Here is a 24,395-nt window from a genome sequence, read left to right on the forward strand (position 1 = left end):
GAAAGTGAGCAGGGAGTGTGGTTGAGCTGCTGAAAGAATGGAAGATTTCTGGATAAGGCAACAAAGCCTTTGCTCCTGACCAGCCATCATTGGGAGTTTAAACCCTGGCATAAGGAAAATAATTCCTTGTACTAAAGAAAAGCAATCTAAACGTTAAAACAATAAAAAAAGATGGTCAGACACGGGGTGTGGGCAGCAGCTCCAGCCCCTGCAAGAACAATGAACCCCAAAGCCCACCCTGAAGCTGTGCCAGCAATCAGCAGCGTCTCCCTCGGTGACAATGCCGTGCCAGGCTCTGTGCCACAGCCAGCTTTGTGCCAGCCCTCTCCCCAGCCCTGCCCGGCCCCAAGGGGCTCCCCTAGCCCCTCCTCATCGCTCATCCCACGGGACAGCAGCGGGCAGGAGAGCCGGGAGCAGGGCAGGGTTTGGGATTATCTCCGGGCACCGGGGGTGCTCATCCTCTCCATTATTCCTCCAGAGCCGTGCCAGTTTGCATTTAATTAACTCAGTGACTGGAGCCAGCCAATTCTTGTTGCTACTGATGTGTCACAATTAGAACAGCGTTGCCATGGCAACTGCCCAGTGCATCATAATTCCTACCCTGGCTCTGCGCAATCCTCGGGCTGTGACACGCAGATGGGCGGTTATTGTTATGCTGAACTGGGAATGGGTAATCCCACAAAATACAAGATCATTTAGGTGCTCCTTTAAATGAGATTTAATTACAAAAAGTCTATCGTTTTAGGACCTGCCAAATTCCAGCCGTTCCACGATCCCCCGTGTCTTTGGGAGGCACCCGTGTGCATCAGCACTAACCCAGAGCATCGGGAAGTGCTTCTCTCTCAATTATCTAGCACTGCCTTTTTATTGCAGGAATAAACCAAATCTCCATCTCAGAGCAGCGCTGCGGTGACAATTTCCAGCAATACCCAAACCATTCTCCAGACTCCTGAGCACCAGCTCCGAGTTAACTCCGAAATTCCCTCCTACACATCAGTGAGTCCGTCAGACCCCCAGACAGCACCGCAATTCACTCCCAGTCCTCCAGAGCTCCCTGTCAGCAGCACTTGGGGTGCTGAGACTGGGAGCAACCTGGGGAGAAAACCCCGAGTTTTACACCCAAATCCGTCACATGTTTAACTCATCCCTGGCCTGACAGAAGTTAAGGAGCCACAAACACGAATGTGAATCTGTAACTGATTGATAAGTTTGAACAGGATGAAAAAGCAGAGCCTGGTTACTGCTGCCTTCAGGGATGAAAACCTCCCCAGAGCCGCTTGCTGCCCCACTGCACGGCAGAGCTGCAGCAGCTGCAGCCCTGGTCCTGAGGGACGGGGCCTCCAGCAGCCTGCCAACACAAACATTTGGGATTGGGGACAAACGCTCCCTGCTGCCTGTGCCAGGACAGCGAGCATGGAGCTGGGCTCTGCCCCGAGCTGAGCTGAGCCAGGCCAAGCCGCTTTGCAAGGACCTGACTCGGTCCATGCTGTTTTGAGACCTGACTAGTAAATGCTGTTTGGGGCCTGGCCCAGTCCATGCTGGTTTGGGGCCTGACCCAGTCCATGCTGGTTTGGGGTCTGACCCAGTCCATGCTGGTTTGGGGTCTGACCCAGTCCATGCTGGTTTGGGGTCTGACCCAGTCCATGCTGGTTTCAGGCCTGACCCAGTCCATGCTGGTTTGGGGCCTGGTCCAGTCCATGCTGGTTTGGGGTCTGACCCAGTCCATGCTGGTTTGGGGCCTGACCCGGTCCATGCTGGTTTGGGGCCTGACCCAATCCGTGCTGTTTTGGGGCCTGGCCCAGTCCAGGCTGATTTGGGGCCTGACCCAGTCCATGCTGTTTAGGGCCTGACCTGGTCCGTGCTGGTTGGGGCCTGACCCAGTCCAGGCTGATTTGGGGCCTGACCTGGTCCATGCTGGTTTGGGACCTGACTGGTAAATGTTATTTTGGGGCCTGACCCAATCCATGCTGTTTGGGGCCTGACCCAGTCCATCCTGGTTTGGGGTCTGACCCAATCCATGCTGTTTAGGGCCTGACCCAGTCCAGGCTGGTTTGGGAGCTGACTGGTAAATGTTATTTTGGGGCCTGCCCCAATCCATGCTGTTTGGGGCCTGACCCAGTCCAGGCTGGTTTGGGACCTGACTGGTAAGTGTTATTTTGGGGTCTGATCCAGCCCATGCTGTTGGGGCCTGACCCAGTCCATGCTGTTTAGGGCCTGACCCAGTCCAGGCTGGTTTGGGACCTGACTGGTAAGTGTTATTTTGGGGTCTGATCCAGCCCATGCTGTTGGGGCCTGACCCAGTCCATGCTGTTTACCCAGCCCATGCTGTTTGGGGCATCCCCAGCCCAGCACCACAGGCTGTGCTCCAGGCAGCCCCCGAGCCCCAGACCCCGCTGGCCACACGGCCAGGCTTGGACTGGGCTGGGCTGTGCCCCAGGAAATGCTGGCTCGGTCTGTCAGACCCAGCCCAGGCAGGGCTCATCCACGCTGCACCACCAGGGACATCTGCAGCCCCGACCTCCCTTCCTTATCTCCAGTCGTTATCAGAGTTCATCTTCCAGTCAATAAAACCTGCTAAAACAACATTGATTCTCAAGTTCTGGAGAATCAAATCACTTGACTTCCTTGGTCCTCCAATTAAGGCACCAGAATAAATCTTAACTACTCCCTAATACCAGTTTTCACAAGACTTTCTTCAGCTCTAATCACGTTTAAGCACCTTGGCTAAAGGAATTGATTTCCATTGCTTTTCCTTCCTGCCACCTCAGAGAGTCTGCTGAGCTTCCCAGTGCCTCTCCTCTCCTGCTCTCTGGTGAATTACTGCTGCTAGCTCCGAGGTTCAGCAGGATCTGCTCCACCACTAAAAAGAGCTATCTTGTCTCCAAATGATATTTAATTATCTCCATTAAACATTACAGGCTGCTCTGATGCTGGAGATGTAAATCAGAGGGAACAAGAGGAAGATGAGAGCATATTGTTCACTGCATGCTTTGTCCTCCTACTCCCTCTCTTAAATAAGTGTCTCTAGAGGTAAGGCCAACACGGAGCTTGTGAACACTCCAGTTATTCCATTTACAATACACACATTATTTTACACTGTGAAACCATGGAACTCAGGGCCTGGGCAGGGCTAAACCTCAGCTTTCCCTGCTGTGGCAGAGGCAGTTAAAGACTGAATGGATGGTGTTTAATGAGCAATTAACGGTGCAAGAAAAGCTCTAATTACAGAAATATAAACACGTCCCAAATCACTTTGGACATGGTAGGGTTGGGACGCAAATTTTTTGCTTTAGTCTACAAGAATTCATTGTTGTTTCTCTTTAAACTTCTGCTAAGCTTCTGCCTCAAAGACAAAACATGAGGCAATTTCTATGACTGAGCATGATGGTTTCTATTTTTATTATTCTTACATGCCTGCTTAAACCACTTAACAAATAAACCCTGCAAGTCGATATTTTTGCATCCATCTCTTACGTACAGAGAATCCTACCTTCTGCTCTGCATGGGAACCTTGCTAGACTGAGATGGTCTTTGCAGAGCAGCTCTTTCCTCCCCCTGCAAATTTGTGCTGTGCACAAAGGAGCTGACGTTGGTGTCAGAGCATCTCTCTCCAGGACCCACAAGAGGCCCTGCTGTGTGGAGAGCAGATTCCCTTACAGTGCCTGAGCAACTCGGGGGTTTTTACTCATTTTGGAGGAAAAGGCTGAAAGAGGGTAGATTAGATATCAGAAAGAAATTCTTACCCTGAGGGTGGGCAGCCCTGGCACAGGGTGCCCAGAGCAGCTGTGGCTGCCCTGGATCCCTGGCAGTGCCAAGGCCAGGTTGGACACTGGGGCTGGAGCACCTGGGACAGGGGAAGGTGTCCCTGCCATGGCAGGGGTGGCACTGGGTGGGATTTAGGGTCCCTTCCAACCCAACCATTCCATGGATATCTGACTCCGAGGCTCAATGCTCTCTTCACCCACAGTGGTTTGGGGCAGGCTGGTGCCCTGGCAGTGCCCTGTGACACTCTCTGTGACACCCATCCCTCCAAGCAAGACCTCCCCTGGCCCTTCCTGCTCCTCTCCTGGCAGTTTTCCTTGCTCCTTCCATTTTGTTCCTGTTTATTCTAAAACAAACAGAAGGAAAATCCCACTCCAGCCATGAAGGATGCTCCTTCTGCAGGGGCTGCTCCATTTGGGGCCCTTTGCTTTCATCACCCACTCACAGGAGGTGGCACAAGTGCTCAAGGACCAATTCTTGCTGCTGAAAGCTGTCCAACCCAACCATTCCATGGATATCTGACTCCGAGGCTCAATGCTCTCTTCACCCATGGTGGTTTGGGGCAGGCTGGTGCCATGGCAGTGCCCTGGGAAGTCACTCTCTGTGACACCCATCCCTCCAAGCAAGACCTCCCCTGGCCCTTCCTGCTCCTCTCCTGGCAGTTTTCCTTGCTCCTTCCATTTTGTTCCTGTTTATTCTAAAACAAACAGAAGGAAAATCCCACTCCAGCCATGAAGGATGCTCCTTCTGCAGGGGCTGCTCCATTTGGGGCCCTTTGCTTTCATCACCCACTCACAGGAGGTGGCACAAGTGCTCAAGGACCAATTCTTGCTGCTGAAAGCTGTGATCAAAGCAAACCCTGACTCCAGCATCCACCTTCAGCAAGGAAATTGAGAACCATCTGCATAACTCCCATTGTACTGAAGGAGCCCTCCAGGCTTTGTTGCTGATGAGCTCAGATCAGCAGCCATTATTTCTGCCTCCAAATAGCAGATTGTGTTTGTACAACATGGGCAGAGCCTGGCTGTGCCCTGCTCTCCCAAATCCGGCCTGGGCTGGCACTGTGTGCTCTGGGATGCTCTGCAGGGGGATGAACTCTGCTCCAAACAAAGCAGCAGCAGAGGGAGCCGAGGCTTTCTGCAGCAGAACTAGCCCTGAGCTCCAGCCCCCAGCCCCAGCAGAGCCCCCCATCCTCTGGCCAACCTACAGGGACAATCCTGCAGGGACTGCAGGGAGTGACCCCCCCTGAGCCCCTAAAAGGGGGCTCGCCTCAAAAATGCACACTGGAAGAGGATCAGGATTGCAGGGATGTGTGAGGCCCTGTGGGAAACCACCTCGTCTTTGTGATACACTTACCTTAACCCTTGCATAGGCAGGAAATGCAAAATATTCATTGAAATCACGGAATCACCTCTGGGATCACCAAATCCCATCAGGAACCCAGCAGCAGCACCACGCCCACCAGCACATCACCTCCTGGAGTGCCACGTTCACACTTTTCTGGACTCTAAGGATGGTTTCACCGTGCCTGTGGAAATACAGGATCACTCCCTGCACAGACATCCAAACGGACCCTCCCCTGTCTGGAGCCACTATTTCGTGATTCATTCCTTCCTAACTAACTTTGAAGAGCTATTCTGTAACTCCACAGCCACAGTTCCCATGGGTGGCTGCCCCGAGCCCAGCACTGCTCAGCGTTAATCCCAAGACAGGGCTTTGCAAGGCTGAGCTTTTCCCTTGGCTGCCTCAAGAATTCAGCAGGCTGGAAACCCCCAGCCCTGCCCAGCAGCGTGGCGTGGTCGGTGCTTGAGCTCTGCTGGGGAAATGATGTTGTCAGCCCAGTGAGCTTGACATTCAGAGATATCACAAGGCAAGCAAGGAGAAAAGTTTCATCAACACAGTAATTACTGCCCTGGACTCCACAGAGCTGCAATTATTTCCCGGTGAGGGGCTGTCAGCTTGTGCTGCAGATAAAAACTGTTGATAGGACTGCCAGGGGCCCGTGCAGAGTTGGCTTTTCAGATGTAAAACCCTCCTGGCAATGCTACATTTTCCAAAAAAAAAAAAATAAATGGAACAAAAAAAGTACGTGTCAACACTATGCATTAAACACCTACACGTTTTTTCCTTTAAAAATTGTGTTGCTTCTTAGCCTGAGGCAGTTCAGTATGCACCAGAAATTGCAGGGAAAAAAGAGACCTTCCCTCCCCACTTGTCCTTTCCTGCCACCAACTGTGGCTGCCCCGAGCTGGCGATGCTGAGCCACGGGCAAGTGCCTCTGCCACAGCCAGGCTCACGGGTGGGAAAGCCCCAAAATGTTCCCAAATCTGCTGTTCCAGTCGAACACAGACTGCCCAGATCTGGGGCTCGTGGTGAGCGGGTCACAGTGGAGACAGAGAAGCCTGAGCAGGAGCTGGGTCGAGCTGCCATGGAGGGAGGCTCAGGCTGGATTTTGGGAAAGGTTCATCCCCAGAGGGTGCTGGCACTGCCCAGGGAATGGGCACAGCCCCAGAGCTCCAGGAGCCTTTGGGCAGCGCTCCAGGGATGCCCAGGGTGGGATTTGGGGTGTGTGTGCAGGGCAGGGCTGGGCTGGATGATGCCTGTGGGTCCCTTAAGGCTCAGGACATTCTCTGATTTCCACCTCTGTAATGCCCTCTCCTTTCTGGGTTCCATTTATGTTCCCATCTTCCAGATAATTTCCTTTTTCTGTCTCCTCAGCACAGCCGGGAATGGAAAAGGCTGGAACTAGCACAGCAAAGAGATCCCTCACTGCCAACCTCAGACATCAAAGCAGCCACTCAGAGGCTTCAAAGGGTCCCTGGTGACACAGCAGCCCCGTGGGGACAGGAGTGAAGCCACTTCTGCCTGAGTGGGCCCCGTGAGACAGCAGCAAAGCCCAGCGTGGCGCTGCTGCTCCCTGGCAAAGAGAGCTGCTCCAGTGGCCAAACATTTCACCCCCTGGGCTGGGGGCTCCTCACCTGCCAGCTCTGCCCTCCCTGCACTCCTGGGCCAGCTCTACCTGCCTCTGCTGGTGGCACTGCTGGCTGGGGAGCCCCCCCGCCAGGTAATTATGTAGAACACGATTGTGGCCTTGGGCTCTGCCTGCTCAGTGTTTGCAATTAGATTTTACTACAAAAGTACATATTAACATTAAAGGAGCATTACAATGCAGCAAATGTGATAAAGCAGAGCCGCCGTTACGTGTGCCTTCTGCTTCTGTTCTTCCAAGAATCATAATCACCGTTAATTTATGGCCTTCTGAGGAGGATCTAATTACTCCAATCAGCCCCCATTTCACTCCGAGGGTGCACGTGTGCTCTTCCCTGCCTTTAAATACCTGCCTTGACTGCAGACAGGCACAGACCTGGTCCCCAGTGGCCCTGCAGCCTCCCCTTGCACCTCGGGCAGGTGCCTGGGGGGACATCCCCTGCCAGGACCAAGCAAAGGCAGGAATCCCCTTCCCAGGAGAGCCCTGGCTTGGGAACACAGCACTCTGGGTGATCTGTTTATTCCCAAAACGCCTTTTTTTTCCAGGACACCACTTGAGGAGCAGAGGCTCCTTCCCCAGCCATCCCTGTCCCGTCCAACTCCAGTGCCAAGCCCCTTCTCTCTGCTGCACCTGAGTGTGAGCTGTGGGACCCACAGATGCCCAAGTTCAGGCACCAAGTTTGCCATTTTTCTTTCTCTTTTGCAGCCCTGGTGGCAGAGGGAGCTGTGGCAGAGCTCCTGGTGAGCACTGGGAACCAGCCCAGCCAGGAATATTCTGTATTTCCTGGGGTGTTCTCTCCCCCAGGAGCCTCAGAGGCCATAACCCAGCCCTAGCCAGGGGGTGCTGGGTCTGTGAGTGTCTGTCCAGGGAACAGAGCTCCCTCCAGAGCACCAGGGAGAGGAAATCAGGAAAACAGAGATAACAGCTCCAGGACCTGGGATTCCTGCAGCACTTCAACAGCACAGATGGAAATCCTGAGCTCCTGCTTGGGGTTAAACCATTGGCAGGGGCACCTTAAAAAGATTTTAATCTGGCTGGGCTCTGACTGGTCACAGCCTCCCTTCCCGTTGGGGAGGACAATGAATGCAGGAGGCAATGAAGGAAATCTCACAGAGAACTTTACCCAGGAGCTGTGCTTAAAATTTTTGTTCAGTCCTACAGAAATTAGAATTGAAACCCTACAGACACTCAAAGGTTTTCACAAGGGTTTTTATACACTCTTCAGCAGTGTTGTTATATAAGCTGATAAAAACCTAGGCCAGGATCACTTTTGTAGTGAAGGTCATCAGCCTTCCAAAAATTCCACTGAGTATTTCACTTCTGGATTTCAGAGACCACCTAATTTCTCCTCAGTTAAAATGTGGAACTCCAGTACTCCACAAAAATGGAATTTCTGGAATACCCTGTGCTTTGAGGCTCTCCAGACCTCTCCTCTCCTCAGCCTGGAGGTCGGAGTGCAATGAGGTGAAGCTGCTCCTCAGTTCAGCCTTGACTCAGGACAATTGTCATGCCAGATCCCTGAATTCCAGGGTGTTCTCAGGGATACAGTCCAGGCTGGGTGAAATGAAGAACTTCAGCATCTGAACATGCAGATAATGAAGTGGTGGGTGAAGTGAAAGTGCATCAATGAGAAATTCCTGCTATCAGAATCCTCCTTTAAACAAAAATGATAAAATAATTGGAACAAAAGCTGTAATCCACAGTGTCCCTGTGAGAGCCCCAAACCATGGCAGACCCAGGCACATTCCCTGGGAGCCTCAAAGCCTGGTTTCCTCCACAATCCCACGGTGTGAAACTCCAACAAATGTTGCATTAAATTCCTCATAACTCCCAAATCCACATATGTAGAGTTGCTATAGCAACTATCAGCCCAAGCCTTCCCAAGGGAGAAAATAAAAGTGTGTCCTACCTGGCTAATTGGTATTTGTGTTACAGAGAATTGAAGGGTAACTTAGTTCCACCAAAAAATAGAACAGAGACTGAAGTGCTCCTGTGCTAATGTGACATTATTTAATCTGAACAAGGACCCATTTTGCATGTGCCTTCAAATTACAGTATTTATGGAACACTCAACACAATAAGGAAAAGTGTTGCTGCCAAATATGCCTGACTTGCCCTGCTCATTGATTTGAATAAAAAGGGCACAAAATACAAATAAAAAAATAGAGAAACAAGAAGGAAGGTGGAAGAGCTGATGGGATTAGGGACTCCAAATTTCATTACAAAACCTACAACCCGCCCCCCAAAAAAACCCCAACAGTTTACAACTGAAAGTTATGCTAAAATAAGCTGATGGAAGGTGACAGCTCTTTTCCCTATTTCAACTTTTCCCTGTTTCTCATCACTGCAATAAATCTCCCAAGCAGGACAACCACACTGGCTGAACAATAGTCACCCCTCACTCAAAGGCACAATTAGAGCTTTTTAACTTGAAAAAAGCCCTGAAGATCGTTCAGGAGAAGAATCCCCCTGGCAGGAGGTATTTCAGGAGCACACTGACAGCTCTCACTGGCTGGCAAACACATCCAGCAGTGTGTTTGTTTAATCTTAGCACAATTACTAAATAAAAGCAATCAGAGCTCTGAGGCAGCAGAACCTCTATGAAACGTGAAAACATAACAATGACACCTCTGTCTCCATCAGCCCAATGACACAGTCTGAGAAAATGAGATTTGGGGGGAATATTCAGCTTCTCTGGGCACCCTGGGCCTCCCCACCCTCACAGGGTGGATTCCTTCCAGATATGCAGTCTAAATGTCCCCTCCTTCAGCTGAAAGGCACAGTGCCTTTCCATGAAGCACACACTGAATGAAGGACCTTGGAAGGACCTTTCTGAGCAGGGACTGCCCCAGGGCTGTCCTGCTCCTCCAAGCTGTCCCAGCATTTCAGGCTACAGGAGAACACAGCCCCCAGAGCTGCACAGAGGCAGGCAGGGAGCAGGAGCTCTGAGTGCCAGCCATGGAACCCCAGGGGAAGGATGAGCACATCCCTGGGATCCACGTGCTGCATCCCAACAAAGGCCATAAATCACAGCTGAGCCCTATGCGCAACCAGCCACGCGTTCTCTCCGTTCCTGATGTGGACAAACAAACAGTTGGGTGACCTCAAGCTGCTAAAAGGTCTGAAATCTGCTTTTGCCACGTGTCACCTCCCCTGCTCCTCATGGCTCATCTCCATCCTGGAGAAACTCGGATTTCTGGCCTTCCTCACACCGCCCCTCCTCCCTCCACCTGCTGCAACAGCTCCTGCTTGAATTATTCACCTTTTATGAATTACCTGCAGCACATTGCTAGGGGTTTGGTGGTTTTTTTGTTGGAGGTGTTATTCCGTACCCTGAACAAGGCAGGTGTTTACAATATGCCTTCCACCAAAGAACATTATGCTTGTGTTTATCGATAAAATAAAATAAATCCATCCACTGAAACCCCCAGTGTTATATATAACCCCATTCCTCAGTTTTAGAGATCGTGCTGCATGAGATTTTTCAGCAGGTGCAATTTCCATTTCAGCACAGACGTGTGTGGCTAAGCTAAGGCACAATATTTTCCAGAGGAAATATCTGACTGGAAATCAGCGGCAAGCACCAAAAAGCACAGTCCCTGCACCCCCACCCAAAAGGAGTGCCAGGAAAGGAGGAAAAGCAGCAAAGCTCCTGCAGCACAGCTCTGGACAGGACAGGGCAGAGGGGGAAAGCCCCAGGAGGAGCACAGGGACACAGGGACAGGGACACAGGGACAGCACCTGGGGCCCTCCACACACAGCCCCTGCACAGGGGTCCCACTGGGGGCTTTGCTGGAGCTTCCAGCAGCTTCCAGCCCAAGGAATGGGGATGAGCCTCAGCAGCAGAGAGCAGCCCCTGCTGTCTCTGTCCCCAACGTCCCCAACATCCCCAATGTCCCCAGGATGGAGCACAGCACACCGAGGGCTGCTTGCCCTGCCCTGTCCCACCCTCTGTGCTCTGGGTGAGATCAAGCTCATCATCATCATCATCATCATCATCATCATCATCATTATCCTCCCTTCTGCTGTCCTGCACAGGCTATATGAGGACCCAGGCTCCCAGAGCCCAGGTTTAGCTCAGCCCCAGGAGCACGTGGAAACCTCAGGCTTCTGCTGCTGCACAGCCCTGAGTGCTGGCAGAGCCTTTGGACCTTTTGTGCTTTAATAAATCTCTGCAGACAATGACTCCAAGCACTTCACCTCCGTCCCCTGCAGCCCCACCGCCAGGCAGGAGCTGCTCAGCCCTCCCGGTGTCAGAGCAGGTACAAACAGACCCCGCTGCACTCCCAGCTGCTGCTCTCCTTATCTCACCTCAACAGGGAGAGCAGAGGCGTTTGAAGTGTTTGTGAGCCTTGGCAGGTCTCCTTTCCGGCTGAAATGAATTCCCTCTGGGATGCAGTGGCTCTGGACAGCCCGGTGCAGAGGTGAGAGGATCTGTGGGAACCTCTCCATAAACTCTGTTCCTGCCTCTGATCCTGAGTGATCCCCTCTCATCAAACTCCCTCCTGGGTGATCCCCTCCTCCCCTGAGGCCAAAGCTCAGGCCAAACACCTGCAAATCCCTGCAGCCTCCTGAGCTGGAGAGAACGAAGCTCTGAGCAGCCCCTGAGCAGGGGAGAGCCCTGGAGCCTCAGCAGGAGCTGTCCCAAGGCCCGGGTGTGCTCCTGCAGCTGCACCTCCACAGCTGGAGGTGACCTGTGCCTCCTGGAAGGGACAGCTCCAGCTGGGCTCTGAAATCTGCTCACCCCTTACAAACACAGTAAGCCATCCACAGCCCTGGGCCTGCCCCAGTGCTGTGCTCCAGAACAAACGCAGAATTGGAAACAGAGGAGGAAAAAGGACCACGAAGCCAAAGGTCCCACGAGAAGTGCGGGGTCAGGCTCTGGGGACAACAGATGGATGTGCTGCCACATCCATGCAGGGGCTGGGAGCATTTGAGGCAGGTGAGGATGCCTGGATCCAGGGCACACCACAGGTAAGGCTGTGGCAGCAGCTTCTTCCAGGCTGGGCTGGGGTGGAGGGGTAAACCAGACTGACAGCAGGTCAGGACAGCCCAGTATCGCCACTGCCCTCTAAATACTGGGCTTGGGGGTGTTTGCCAAATCCCTCTGAAAGGACAGCTTTTCTCCAGGGAGAAGTGAAAGTGAATCTGCATCGTGGAGCATCAGCTGGAGCCACTGGGCTCAGCCACGGGAGCTCAGGACAGGCCCTTTACACCGTGGTGTAAACGTGTCCTGGGGCTGTTCTGTGAGCACAGCACTCATCAGACTCCACACTGCCCTCAGGGCTCAGGTCCAGAGGCACAGGGGCCCACCTGAGTATTTTTTTGACAGTTCTCTTGCTTACATCTTGTATTCAAAATGATTTAGTTAGGAGATGCCTCTTTGTGGGTAATATGACAGCTAATTCCCACTTATCCTACTGTAAAGAAACAATTGAAATAGATGCAACAATAAAACTAATGGCTAACGTGATTGCTATTGATCATTTGCCGGTTTTTAAAATGGATGGCCCACGAGCTAAACGGGGAAGGCAAACAGTGCCACAGATTGCCCGTGAGTGAGGAATGAGCTGACTGGAGAGCTCAGCTGGAAATCCACGGACAGCTGACCACCAGCACGTGGCTACAACCACAGTGAATCCTGGGTGCACTCTCACCTACCTTTTCGGCTGACTGGGCAGTGCCAAAAAATATTGGAATGAAGGCAAGCCATACTATACAGGTAGTGTACATAGTGAATCCAATGGGTTTGGCTTCATTAAAATTCTCTGGGACCCCCCGAGTCTTGATGGCATACACAGTGCACGTCACCATGAGCAGAATGCTATAACCCAAGGAACAAATGATTTGTAGATCCGTAATGTCACACTTGAGAACTCCTCTGGCCTGGTCGGGGTTCATAGTTTTCTGCTCATCATAATCTATGATGATGTTGGGCGGGTCAACTGCAAACCAAATGAAGACCCCCAGCAGCTGCACCGATATCAAGCTGGAGGTGATGGCCAGCTGCGAGGTGGGGCTGATCAGCCGCGGCGCCGTCACCGACTTCTTGCCCTGCTCGAAGATGCGGTAGATGCGGTTGGTCTTGGTCAGCAGCGCCGCGTAGCTGATGCACATGCCCAGCCCCAGGAAGATCCTGCGGAAGGAGCAGACGGCCACGTCGGGCTTGGCGATCATCAGGAAGGTGATGATGTAGCACAGGAAGATGCCGGTCAGCAGCACGTAGCTGAGCTCCCGGCCCGAGGCCCGCACGATCGGCGTGTCGTTGTAGCGGATGAAGGTGGCCATGACGAAGATGGTGGCGATGATGCCCAGCATGGCCAGGAAGACGGGAATGACGGCCCAGGGCGAGTGCCACTCCAGCTTGATGATGGGGATGGAGCGGCAGCCGGTGCGGTTCTCGTTGGGCCGCTCGTTGTAGGAGCACAGCAGGCAGGTGACCTCGTCGGCCTGGTACTGGTAGCCGTCACACAGCTCGCAGTGCCAGCAGCACGGCATGCCCTTCACCATCTTCTTCCTCTCGCCCGGCCGGCACGGCTGGCTGCACACCGAGGGGGGCACGGCACGCACCCCCCCTCCCCACTGCATCTCCTCGATCTGTGGGACAGGACACAAACAGGCTCGGGGTTAGGCCTGGCTTAGGCCTGGCTTAGGGCTGGCTGCACACCGAGGGGGCACAGAACACACGTCCCTGCCCCACTGCATCTCCTCAGTCTGTGGGACAGGGACACAACAGGCTGGGGGTTAGGGCTGGCAGCCACAGACGTGAGCTGGGAATGAAGGGAGGGGGCTCAGGGGAGCCCCAAAACACAAACCCCAAGTGGATCAACTTCCCATGGGCAGAGTCCTGGAACCACACCCCGGTGCCTCTGTGTGGGGCTCTGGCCCCTAGCTGTGCTCACTGCCTCCATTTCTCATTACCATTTCTCGTTAAGTCTGGTGGAATGACATCCAAGCCCAGATAAACCACGGGAGTGAAAAGCTGTTCTTTCATGAGATCAGTAACAACACTGCAAACCTCGAGGGAAGGCAGGACTTACACTTGCAAGGCTGCTTCCCACAAACCTTGGGGCTTCTTACCGAGACAGAGCAGAGATCTCCTTTCCTGGAAGTGCTACTGACCAAGGAAGATTTGAAATGAGGGGGGAATGTTTTCTGTAGGGCATGGGATCAGTGAGAACGGGGGAAGGTCTGCTATATGAGCCAGGTGAGAAATATGAAGGACAAAGAAAATGGTCATCACTGAAAAATGCAATAATTAGATAATATTTCATTTCAAAGTCACATTCAGCTTTTGAAATGCCACATGTGCTTCTGGGAATGCAAATGATAAATGATTACATTAAATACATGGAAAGTCTCACTTACTCTGCAGTCTGGAGAATCCTGAACTCCAAGGCAGGCAACAAAGGCTCCCAAGTACTGTGGAAAACGGGGCTCACAAATCATTTCCAGCTCTGCCTGACTAAAGCCACTGACCAGCTTCCAAGAGCAAGGAAGGTTTGGCATTGGAGCCCCAGTGAAACAGTCCAGACTGGAAGCCTGGGAAGGCCCTGGCATTGCCAGCACCAGTTACCAGCCCAGCAGCACCTCAGTGGCTCCAGCAGCTGCTCTGTGTGTGTGTGTGTCCTTTCCAAACATCAAACCTGATCCCCTGGATAGATGTGAGTGAGTGTCATTAAAAACAACATTGCAGCTGTTTTTCCTTAGGTCAGTGCTCTTGCAACTAACAGAAAACCCGGGGGTTTTAATGTAGAACCTTGAATTTCAGTCCAGGGTAAGGGAATTTATTCTTCCCAGCCCACGAGCACTGCCAGAGGCAGCCAGACATTGCACCCAGAGCGAGCCAACAGTGTCACAGCCTGAGCTGCACCCTTGGCAGCTCTGTGCCCAGGGACACCAGGAGCCCCTGCCTGCAGCCCTGGCAGCTCTGGGGGGGATGTTCTCCTGCTCCCACACATCCCCCATCCCGAATGCCTCCAGAAGAGGGACTGGATCCACTCACAATATATATTCTCATTATGTTCACTATGGAACAAACATTAACAAGAAATGCTTAGTCTGTCTCATAAGGCCTAATGTAATTGTTCATTTTAATGAATAAAGTAACTCAATATCTGTGGATAATTCAAACATTGTTGCTTTGCCTCCCTCTGCCACAAACATTTCCATAATAAGCCATTTGTTCTGAACTTAATTGTTTCGTGCAATGTTTGATTAAAATAAAAATCAGTACAAAAATAATTACATTAGTGGTAATTAACCTACTCAGGGAAGAAAATAGCCACGTTCCTGATCCCACTTTCATAATGATGGTGCCATTAATTTCACGGACACACAGAACCCAGCGGCGAGGACTGGGCTCAGATTTATTGCCACCTCCAGACTGCAGCTCCTAACTCAGCACTTCAGACTATATTTGTGTATATTCCACTTCGCAGACAGCAATATTTGCATGACTTAGCTCTTCAGGCTCAGCTATTAATGTCTTGTAATTAGTTTCTAAATCCAGGGATTTGCCATGATAATGGTTTTAAGCTAAGAATATGTCAATAACACATCCTCAGCAGAGTCTTCTGCAAAATATCAACTGAAATCCCTTCAAGAGATAACAGTGATGATAAGCCAGAGTGCCAGGGAGGCTGCAGAGCTGCTCCATGCCTGGCCCAGACTGGTGCTGCACTCACACTGGAGCTCCTTTTCATTTCCCTGCCTGCAGGGAGTGCTGGGGAAGCCTTGCCCAGCACTGAGCCTGCAAGGGGTGGGGGCAAAACCCCACCAGTTCTGGCTTGTGCCAAACAAATCCTGCACTGAGCAGGGCAGGCTTAACACCTCTGCAGGATAACACAGAATTCCCAGAGCCTCCAAAGCTCCCCTCGAAACAGAAGGATTGTTCCTGCAGCAGCAGCACGTGAGCTCTGGGAAGGGCCATGTCCCTGTGCCTGCTGTGGGAACTGACACTGCTCCATCCCATCCCATCCCATCATCCCATTATCCCATCCCATCATCCCATCCCCTCCCTGGGGTCCCCACCACGGTCCCAGCCCAGCCCCTGGGTGCTCCCTGCTCCTCCCAGAGCTGCCCTCAGCCCTGCTCTGTCACCCCAGGAGGAGGCAGAGCTCTCTCCCACCTGCTCTTTGGTGCTCCCACAAGTACAATTCTTAACTCTCCTTTACTTCCCTTTCATTTCTACTCTTCCTTTGTCTTTTGTTATTTGTCACCTTTTTTTTAGCAGCCTACTGCTCTGCCCCAGCAGCACTGAGAGTTCTCTGAGAACTCAGAGCACCACCTTTAATGAGATCCAAGGGCCATTTGTTCTACATTAAAGCAAGGACATTTCCAGCACACCACTGATGTAGAGAAAAATGCTTAATCCACAGTTTTTGCAAAAATGCTTATTATTATACATTTCTGTTGACACACAATAAAATGGAAAATTAATTATTTTAATGCTTTTATATCTGCCTACAGCTTTGTGTTGTCTTCTCACTAATGGAAGGGGGTGGGCCATGCATCTTCAGTATCCATCCTGCAGCCCCTGCATAATATTTTTTTTAATTAAAATAGAGCATGTGTCTCCAAATGTGCATTTATAACACACAGTCCTTGTCTCTTTAAATTGATTGGTTAGGGCAAAACTATCTTCTGAAAGCAGAGCTAATCCAAGGCAACTTTTTATCCTAAAGTGGCTTAGAATGAGGGAAAATCTGAATCACCACAGAATCCCAAACTGGTCTGGACATCAAAGCCCACCCAGTGCCACCCCTGCCATGGCAGGGACACCTCCCACTGTGCCAGGGTGTCCCAGCCCCAGTGTCCAGCCTGGCCTTGGCACTGCCAGGGATCCAGGGCAGCCCCAGCAGGGATTTTTCTGTGCAGGGTGACAGGACAGCCCCAGGCAGGGCACAGAGCAGCTCAGCAGCTGCAGTCAGACTCGAGTCCCTAAGTGCTCCCAGTGCCCCACAGCTGGGGAGCCCAAGCCCTGGAGAACAAGCCTGGATGACAATGGCCCATCCAGAAGCAGATCCAGGAATTCTCATTTTTCTCCTGAAAACTCCTTTTCAGAGTCTTTCATGGCACAGCCATGAGTTGACCTTACCTAAGGTTTGAGGAAAGGATTAGTCCTTTATCTTTGCTTATCTCTTATGAGCCAATAACTTCTTATTTTCTCTGTTATTTGTGATTATGGAAAAGTTCTGCTTCTGCCAAAGCCAACACACAGCTCCCAGTCTGGAAAGGGCAGTGGGGAGAGGGAAGCAAGCTCGTGTGTGTCATTTGGAGAGCATTCCTCTTGGAGTGCCTGCCAGCCCAGAAATGCTGGCATTTATTTATCCTCCTAATTCCCCAGCTGGTTCAAGGACCAGCATTTTCCAGTCCCATTATTTGGTGCTGGTTTTCCCCTCCTGAAGCCTCAGCATCAATGGGCAGTGATTTCCTCATCACATCTCATGTGCAAGGCAGAACAACACAGGGCAGGGGAGGAGGATGAAAGAAATACAAAATACTGAGGGAAATTCAGTACCCAGCTCATTTAGGCCCTAATTAGATTGCAGCAGTGATATTAATAATACTAATAATATTAAATTATCCTGCTCAGGTTGTGCTCAGCCAATTGGGCCCTAAAAGAACTGCAGATGAGCACAGAAAATGAAGAATGGCTGGTGGCAATGCACACTGCCAGGGCAGCAGCTGCCTCCCAGGGCAGGGAATTTTCTCCCCACACACAGGGGGGATCCTGCAATCCCTCTGCAAAAACCCTGCAGGGGGCAGGTGGGACCCCGAGCTCCCAGCCTGGGCTGAGGGAGGAGAAAAGCCTGTCCCACCCCTTCCAGCTGCATCTTGGGGAGGAAAAGGCCAAAACCTGCTCTTGCAAAGGGAGCTGAAGGCTGTGCAGCCCTTCCCCAGTCAGTCAAACACAGGCACTGCTAAAGCAGCATGAAATCCCTGAAATCCCCACGAGCACTGGGCAGCAGCTGCTGGGTGCTGCTGCTCAGCCAGCCCCAGACCCCCTGGCCAGGTAAAGGTGGGATGAACCAGCAAAAAGAAGGACCTCCCGTGGGAATCACCCCAGCAGCATCTGCACAGAATGTACCTCTTCAGTTTGGTGGAACAAAAACCACACAGAACAGGAAAACAGAGCAAACAAAGGCTTCCCCTCAAGTTGTGTCAGAGCAGACTGAGGACCCTTTGCAGCTGTTTTTAGGGGCCATTGTTGTCCATCATGTGAACAATTAGCTGGGGACACCTTGAATTCCACATTCTACCTCTGATTTTACAGTCCTGCTGCCAGCCACAGCGAGTCCTTCAGAAATCAGTATTCAAGGACATTGAAACAGATTATTTCTGGCCCACTCAATGCATGTGGCCTGCCAGGAACCTCAGTGCCTTGCTAAAAATGCTGGAAACTCCGAGGACTGCTCCTCACATGGGCCTGATGTGAGCAGAGCTTTCAATCAGCCTTGGTGGCGTTTCTCTCTCCTCCCTAAAGCAAACAGGCACGACGTGACACATCTGTCATCACTGCTGCTCCGCCACCCTCGGCACTGGCATCGGTGTGGGACCAAAATTTCATTTTGCAAAACACAGCTGGGTCATGTTTGGGACCTGCAGGAGCAGCTCTAAGCCAGGAGTTCCCAGAGCTGTTCATACAGTTTACTGGAGGAGTTCACTCGCAAATTTGATCAACACAAATGGAGACAAAGCAGCAAGCTGTGGCTGCTGTTAATTGTCACCAGACTCCTGGCACCACTGGCAGGTGCCAGCCCCTGATCTGCCACTAAAGCTGGGGCAGCTGAAGCCCCAAAGCTGCAGTCCTGCTGAGTGGCCCAGGCCTGGCAGGGAGTGCCAGGCTCTCAGCACTCGCAGGGACAGGGATGTTCAGCACTCATCTCCTCCCAAGCAGACAAACAAGAGGTGAGAAAGGAGACCCCAAAGAAGGAGCAGCACAGCTGCCTCGGGGTGCCCTGGCCTCTCCAGACACAAACCCCACACTGCTGAGCACTCCTCCCAGACAGAAATCACTCTCACACTGCCAGGGAAAAGACACAAGTGCCTTTGATGCAGAGGCACAGAGCCAGTCATTATCGTGCTGAAGTTCCTGGACTCTCCTCTCCTGCAGAGCCTGGCCCTTGCCCACAGCACTGCCCACACAGCCCCACACACCTCCAGTGGGGAGTGCAGGGACAAACAGAATGTTCTCCATCCAGCCTCCCTCGGCAGGGCAAGGACAGACACAAAGGAACCATCTGCTGCCACCTGCATGCCCCTGGGGATGAGCCCCAGAGGTGACCCCAGGGAGTGCTGGGATGAGGGGAACAGGGATGGAAACACTGGGCAGAACTCAGCTGAAGGGCCAGTGGGTCTGACTGGGAGCCTGAGCTGCCTGCTGGGCTGGCACTGAGTGCCCAGTGCTGCTGAGGGTGCTGCTCCCACGTTCCCCTGGCACTGTGGCAGCAGGACAGCTCTGGGGCACAGCTGAGCTGCTCTGCTCTCCACAGCTGGGTGAACTCCTCCAGACACAGCAAAGCACATCTGCCACTGAAGAGCCTCTTCCCGCTTTCAGATATTAAATAAAGAATATTGCACCCTCAATAACGCACAAACTGACATTGTTACTCCTGCCAAAAGCAACCAAACACGTTCATTAGCCATAAAATATCCCACAAAGCATTTGCTCTTGAATATATTTGCTGACAAAACCACATTAGCCTCACAAAAAGGCTTTACAGAGGGGTGTGTAGGCACAGAACCAGCACCTCTTTCGAAGGCCAGGTGATTTATTTGTTAACTCCCATTTCGTACATAACTCATTCTCAGAGTGTGTCTGCCTGCAGCTCGTGGGCATGGAGGGAACAACACAAGACAAAGCAAAATCTCAAGTCACATCTTCTGCTACATAATTTTTTTTTTTGCCATTATAGCTTTTATGAGCTCCTTACACTGCATCTTTCTCCTGTCCTTAGCACACGTGTGGTCCATCTCAGCCTGCTTCCCCTCAGTGTTTATACCCCCACAACACTTTCCCCTGGGATGCTCCCAGAGCTGCAGCAGGACCCCAGACCTGCTCTGCCCTGCCAGAGCTGGTGGAGCGGAGCTCCTCACCTGCCCTGGCTGCTGCTCTCACCCTGCTCTTACTGCCTGGGCCAAGGGTCAGTACCACAGAGAAAATGGCATTTCACATCCTCAGTGCTGAGCCCGAGCTGCTTTGCAGAGCGAGGGGTGACATTTAACCATGGCCCTGCTGTGGTGGTACAGCACAGACCTGCAGGGACAGCGTGCCCTGGCTGTGGGAGCTGCAGCTCCTGCCCGGCCCGGGGGGCTCCCTTCAGCTGTTCTGAGCCTGCGTCCCTGTCTGCTGAATCCCCTTCCAGCAGCCAAGGGCACCGAGCCCATCTGCGGCGCCACAGTCCCTGGTGTCACCCCCAGGCCCTCCCCAGCCCAGCTGCAGTCACAGCTTGGGCAGGACCTGGGTGCTTTCAGCCAGCGCCTCCCTCCTGGAGCAGCAGCGAGCAGCATATGGTCATTCAGCAGGCCAGTGGTGTGAAAAATTCCCTTCCGCTGCCTGGGAGCTAATGCTGCAAGTGCAGATAATTAAAGGTGTTTGTGCCAGTCACGGCTGACATGAGCAGTGAGAGATTGCAGAATGTAACGAGGGAACAAAACAAACAACATCCATTACTGCAGCACCACGGCGTGGCCCTGGGAGCAGCTCTGGAGCCCAGGGATGCAGCCACCCTTCAGCCCCTCCCTGGGGTTACAGAGCCAGGAGCTGTGCCACAGGCTGCAATTCCTTCTGCAAGGACTGCACGGAGCAGCATTAACGCTGGGAAGCAATCCCCATCACTGCACACACCCCAGCCTGGGATTGGGACTGTCACCACGTGTCACTGCTGTGGCACCTGCAGGGACAGGAGCAGGGCAGCAGGAGATGCAGAGTGTCCCTCACAGTGCCAAAACCAGAAACTCCACCTACCCTGGACACATTCTGCTCCAAAGGAAAAACCCAAAACCCAGCAGCAAACCCAAGAAAACAAGGAACAGAAATCAATTTGAACACGTTATTTTAGACAAATACCATCTGTTGGCAGAATATTCCTGAGCAGCAAACATCACTGAAGAGGTGCTTGGATCCAATTCCAATTCGAATATTTTATCAAAAAAGGCAGGTACAGCCAGGTCTCTTGCCAGCAGGTTCGACAGTTAATTACTCTCTTCACCAGCTCACTATTCATAACATTTATTTCCAAAATCCCTAACAGAGATGTTTATGGCATGTAAATTGATTAGTCTGAGCCCAAACAGATTCAGGAGGTGTTGAAGTGAGCAGGTTCCACATAAATTGCGCAGAGGATTACAGAGTTACTCAATGTGCTTCTGTCTGTGGGGAAGAAAGGATTGCAGGGTGGAATTTCCATCCTGTCTGTGTCAGTGACCGTGGTGTCCCTGTCCCTGCTCCTGTCCTGCCAGCAAAGGCTCCCCCTGCTCGGGGGCAGCACTGACCCCCAGCTCACCCCAAACCCTGAGCTACAGGGAGGTTCCTGATTCCAAGCAAGGCTTTATTTCACACTCTGCTCCCCAGGGCAAAGAGCAGCTCCCAGCTGCTTGCCCAGGGAGCAGGGAATTATCCAGGAGCCCAGGGCACTATCGAGGAGCTGGGTCCATGAACAGCTGTGTCCATGGAACCACACTGCTCATTGTCAATCCCATCCATCTCCCAAGCACTCTGGCAGGGCTGCAGCCACACGTCCCTGGCTGCTGGGCACATCAATAAAAGGGGAGGCACTGGCAGCAGCCCTGGGGGTCTGTGAGGCTCTGGGGAGGCACAGCCCTGTCCCAAACCCCTCTGCTCCACTCCCCTGAGCTCCAGGCCCAGGCACACCCAGCAAACAAGGCAGCTCCCCTCCTTTATCCCTGCATGCAGTGTCCTCAGGCATCTCTGATGTGTACCTGGTTCTGCCTGCAAGCCAAGCAACGAGAGGGAAGGCTCAGCTTCATCTGAGCTCACAGCGGGCCCTGCCCGATGCTCGGCGAGGAATCCCCACGGTGTGACAGGGACAGGACGAGGTGTGTCCGTGCCCAGGCAGGATTCTCCTCCTGCAGCCATGCTGAAGGTGGGCTGCAGAGCCCCAGGGAGTGCCCTGTGCCCCGTGAGGAGCCAGCACAGAGCTGGAACACGGCGGAGACACGCTGCAATTAACCCGCGACATGGTGCACCCAGTGCAGACACTAATGGCCTTACTACAGCATTAATTAGACAATCAGACTGAAAAACAGCCCCACGTCAGCTGGCTCCAGGAAGATCGCTCTCCCCAGTGGCAAATAAGCAGCTCTCAGGGAAGCACCTCAGGGCCCCAAGGTGGGATGAAGGACAGGGCAGTGTCCTGCCCGTGTGGAGCTGGGGATGGCCAAGGTGACCCCACAGCCCCTCAGGGCCCCAAGGTGAGGGTGAAGGACAGGGCAGTGTCCTGCCAGTGTGGAGCTGGGGAGGGACAAGGTGACCCCACAGCCCCTCAGGGCCCCAAGGTGAGGGTGAAGGACAGGGCAGTGTCCTGCCCGTGTGGAGCTGGGGATGGCCAAGGTGACCCCACAGCCCCTCAGGGCCCCAAGGTGAGGGTGAAGGACAGGGCAGTGTCCTGCCCGTGTGGAGCTGGGGAGGGATGGCCAAGGTGACCCCACAGCCCCTCAGGGCCCCAAGGTGAGGGTGAAGGACAGGGCAGTGTCCTGCCCGTGTGGAGCTGGGGATGGCCAAGGTGACCCCACAGCCCCTCAGGGCCCCAAGGTGAGGGTGAAGGACAGGGCAGTGTCCTGCCCGTGTGGAGCTGGGGAGGGATGGCCAAGGTGACCCCACAGCCCCTCAGGGCCCCAAGGTGAGGGTGAAGGACAGGGCAGTGTCCTGCCCGTGTGGAGCTGGGGAAGGACAAAGGGACCCCACAGCTCGGCTGGGTGCCCCCACACAGAACAGGGCCAGGAGCCCTCCCCAGGCAGAGCTGCCCTGTGGGGTCCAGCCAGCACCTCCAGCCCACCAGGCAGATCCCAGCACCCCACGGATCCCAGGAGCAGCTCGTGTCCACGGGCAGGTCTCTGCAGCCTCAGCACAAGGCCAACACCTGGAAACAACAATTTCACAGGGAATGTTTCCTTTACCTATTGATTTTGACAGTTCTGGGATACTTGCACAGGGAATGAGATGGGGAAGCATAACAAACCTGGGACCTGCTGAGTTAACTGTGCCTGGAGAAAGAGAAGCAATATCACCAAATTTCCCAGGAGAACCTGTGCTTCCTCTAGGAGCTATCCATTTCTTCCTCCTTCAGGCACATCAGTTCCTCCAGGAGAGATGTGTTTGTGTTTGTGTCAGGCACCTCCAAGCATAAGAAGCTGCATTTTTAGGAGCCAGCAACGTATGGGAGCTGCTCAGGCAGCTCCTCACATTCCTCCAGTGCCCTTCTCCAGCAGCCCCAGAGGCTGCCCTACTAACAGCTCACAGAGCAAGGACACCTCCCGAGCTGAGATGGGGCACAGCAGGGCACAGAGGGGTTCATTCCTCCTCTGGGATCCACAGAGAGGCACAAGGAGCTCCACGTGGGGGCAGGACCTGTCTCCTGGCCACGCTGCCCTCAGCCATCCTCCCCATTCCCTGCTGCTGGAACCACACAAGCCTTGGGTGCAAAGGAAAACCCAGCCTAAGAACAACCGAAAGGAGCCATTGGAAAGGCAAACCAGCCAAAAGCCAGCTGCTCCACAACACTCCTCATCCTGCCCAGAGCAGACTGGCTCCTCTTCACCAGCAGCACCTCTGGGTTTGAAACATCAAAGCTCCAGGCAGTCCAAGCAGCTCTGGTAAGGCTGCAGCTGCCCTGGGGCACGGGTGCAGCCCCCCAGAGCCCCAGGCCTGGGTTAAAGCCCAGCCCTCCCGTGCCAGAGCATCTCTCTCCAGCCTGAGTGCATGAGCTGTACCTCTCCTCCCACTCCCAGGGGTCACGGGGCTGCAGCAGGGATGCAGCTGGCCAAGCTCTGAGCCTGAAATCAGGGCAGCAGGATGTGAACCACAACCCCTGCAGCCCAAATCTGCCTGCCAGGGAGGAGGGGGGCAGAGCTGGCACAGCCCTCACCAAGGAGAGGAGGGGACCTCGCCTTCCCTGCCCCAGGGTGGGAGATGGGTGGGCACTCAGCTCCACACCCTTGCTGCAGGGAGAACACAGCACTGCAGTGCTTGGCATGGAATGCTGGCCAAGGCCTTTAAAATCAGACATCTGCTCATTTCATCCTTGCATGGACACCTGACACACAGCCAAAACTGGCACTGCCCCTGCACTGGGTGCTGGGCAAAGCTTGGGCTGACTGCTGCCAAGCAGGAAAGGAAAAGAGGGTGATGGCACTGCCCTCACATCAGTTGTGATGTCCCAAGTTTGATGCAGTGAAAAGTCATCAAATGTTTTGTTATGTGACCTGAGATCCAGACAGCCCCAGGTAATTCACAAAGCCAGGTTTATCAACAATAAGAACACAGAGCAGAATTGAGGAGTCCCAAGGAAGTTGCTACAGCTCTCCTCAGTCTGTCTGCTAACACAAGCAAGAGAGAGAAAACTGAAACAGAAGTTACTCTGCAATCTAACATGCAAAGATCAGGTTCAGCTCTCCAGAT

At 53.1% G+C, this 24,395-nt stretch overlaps 1 protein-coding gene across 1 annotated transcript in view; it reads right to left on the reverse strand.

Moving 5' to 3' along the window:
* The window catches only part of GRM7 (glutamate metabotropic receptor 7), a 192,438-nt gene that overhangs the window by 31,892 nt on the left and 136,151 nt on the right, over window positions 1–24,395 (reverse strand). Inside the window, exon 8 of the mRNA XM_041425792.1 lies at window positions 12,413–13,348. Within this exon, the coding sequence (XP_041281726.1) occupies window positions 12,413–13,348 (936 nt within the window). The remainder of the gene's footprint in view (window positions 1–12,412; window positions 13,349–24,395) is intronic.

This window comes from Onychostruthus taczanowskii, unplaced genomic scaffold (genome assembly GCF_017590055.1).
Source record: "Onychostruthus taczanowskii isolate IOZ18803 unplaced genomic scaffold, ASM1759005v1 scaffold9, whole genome shotgun sequence".
In the NCBI taxonomy this organism is placed as follows: Eukaryota; Metazoa; Chordata; class Aves; order Passeriformes; family Passeridae; genus Onychostruthus; species Onychostruthus taczanowskii.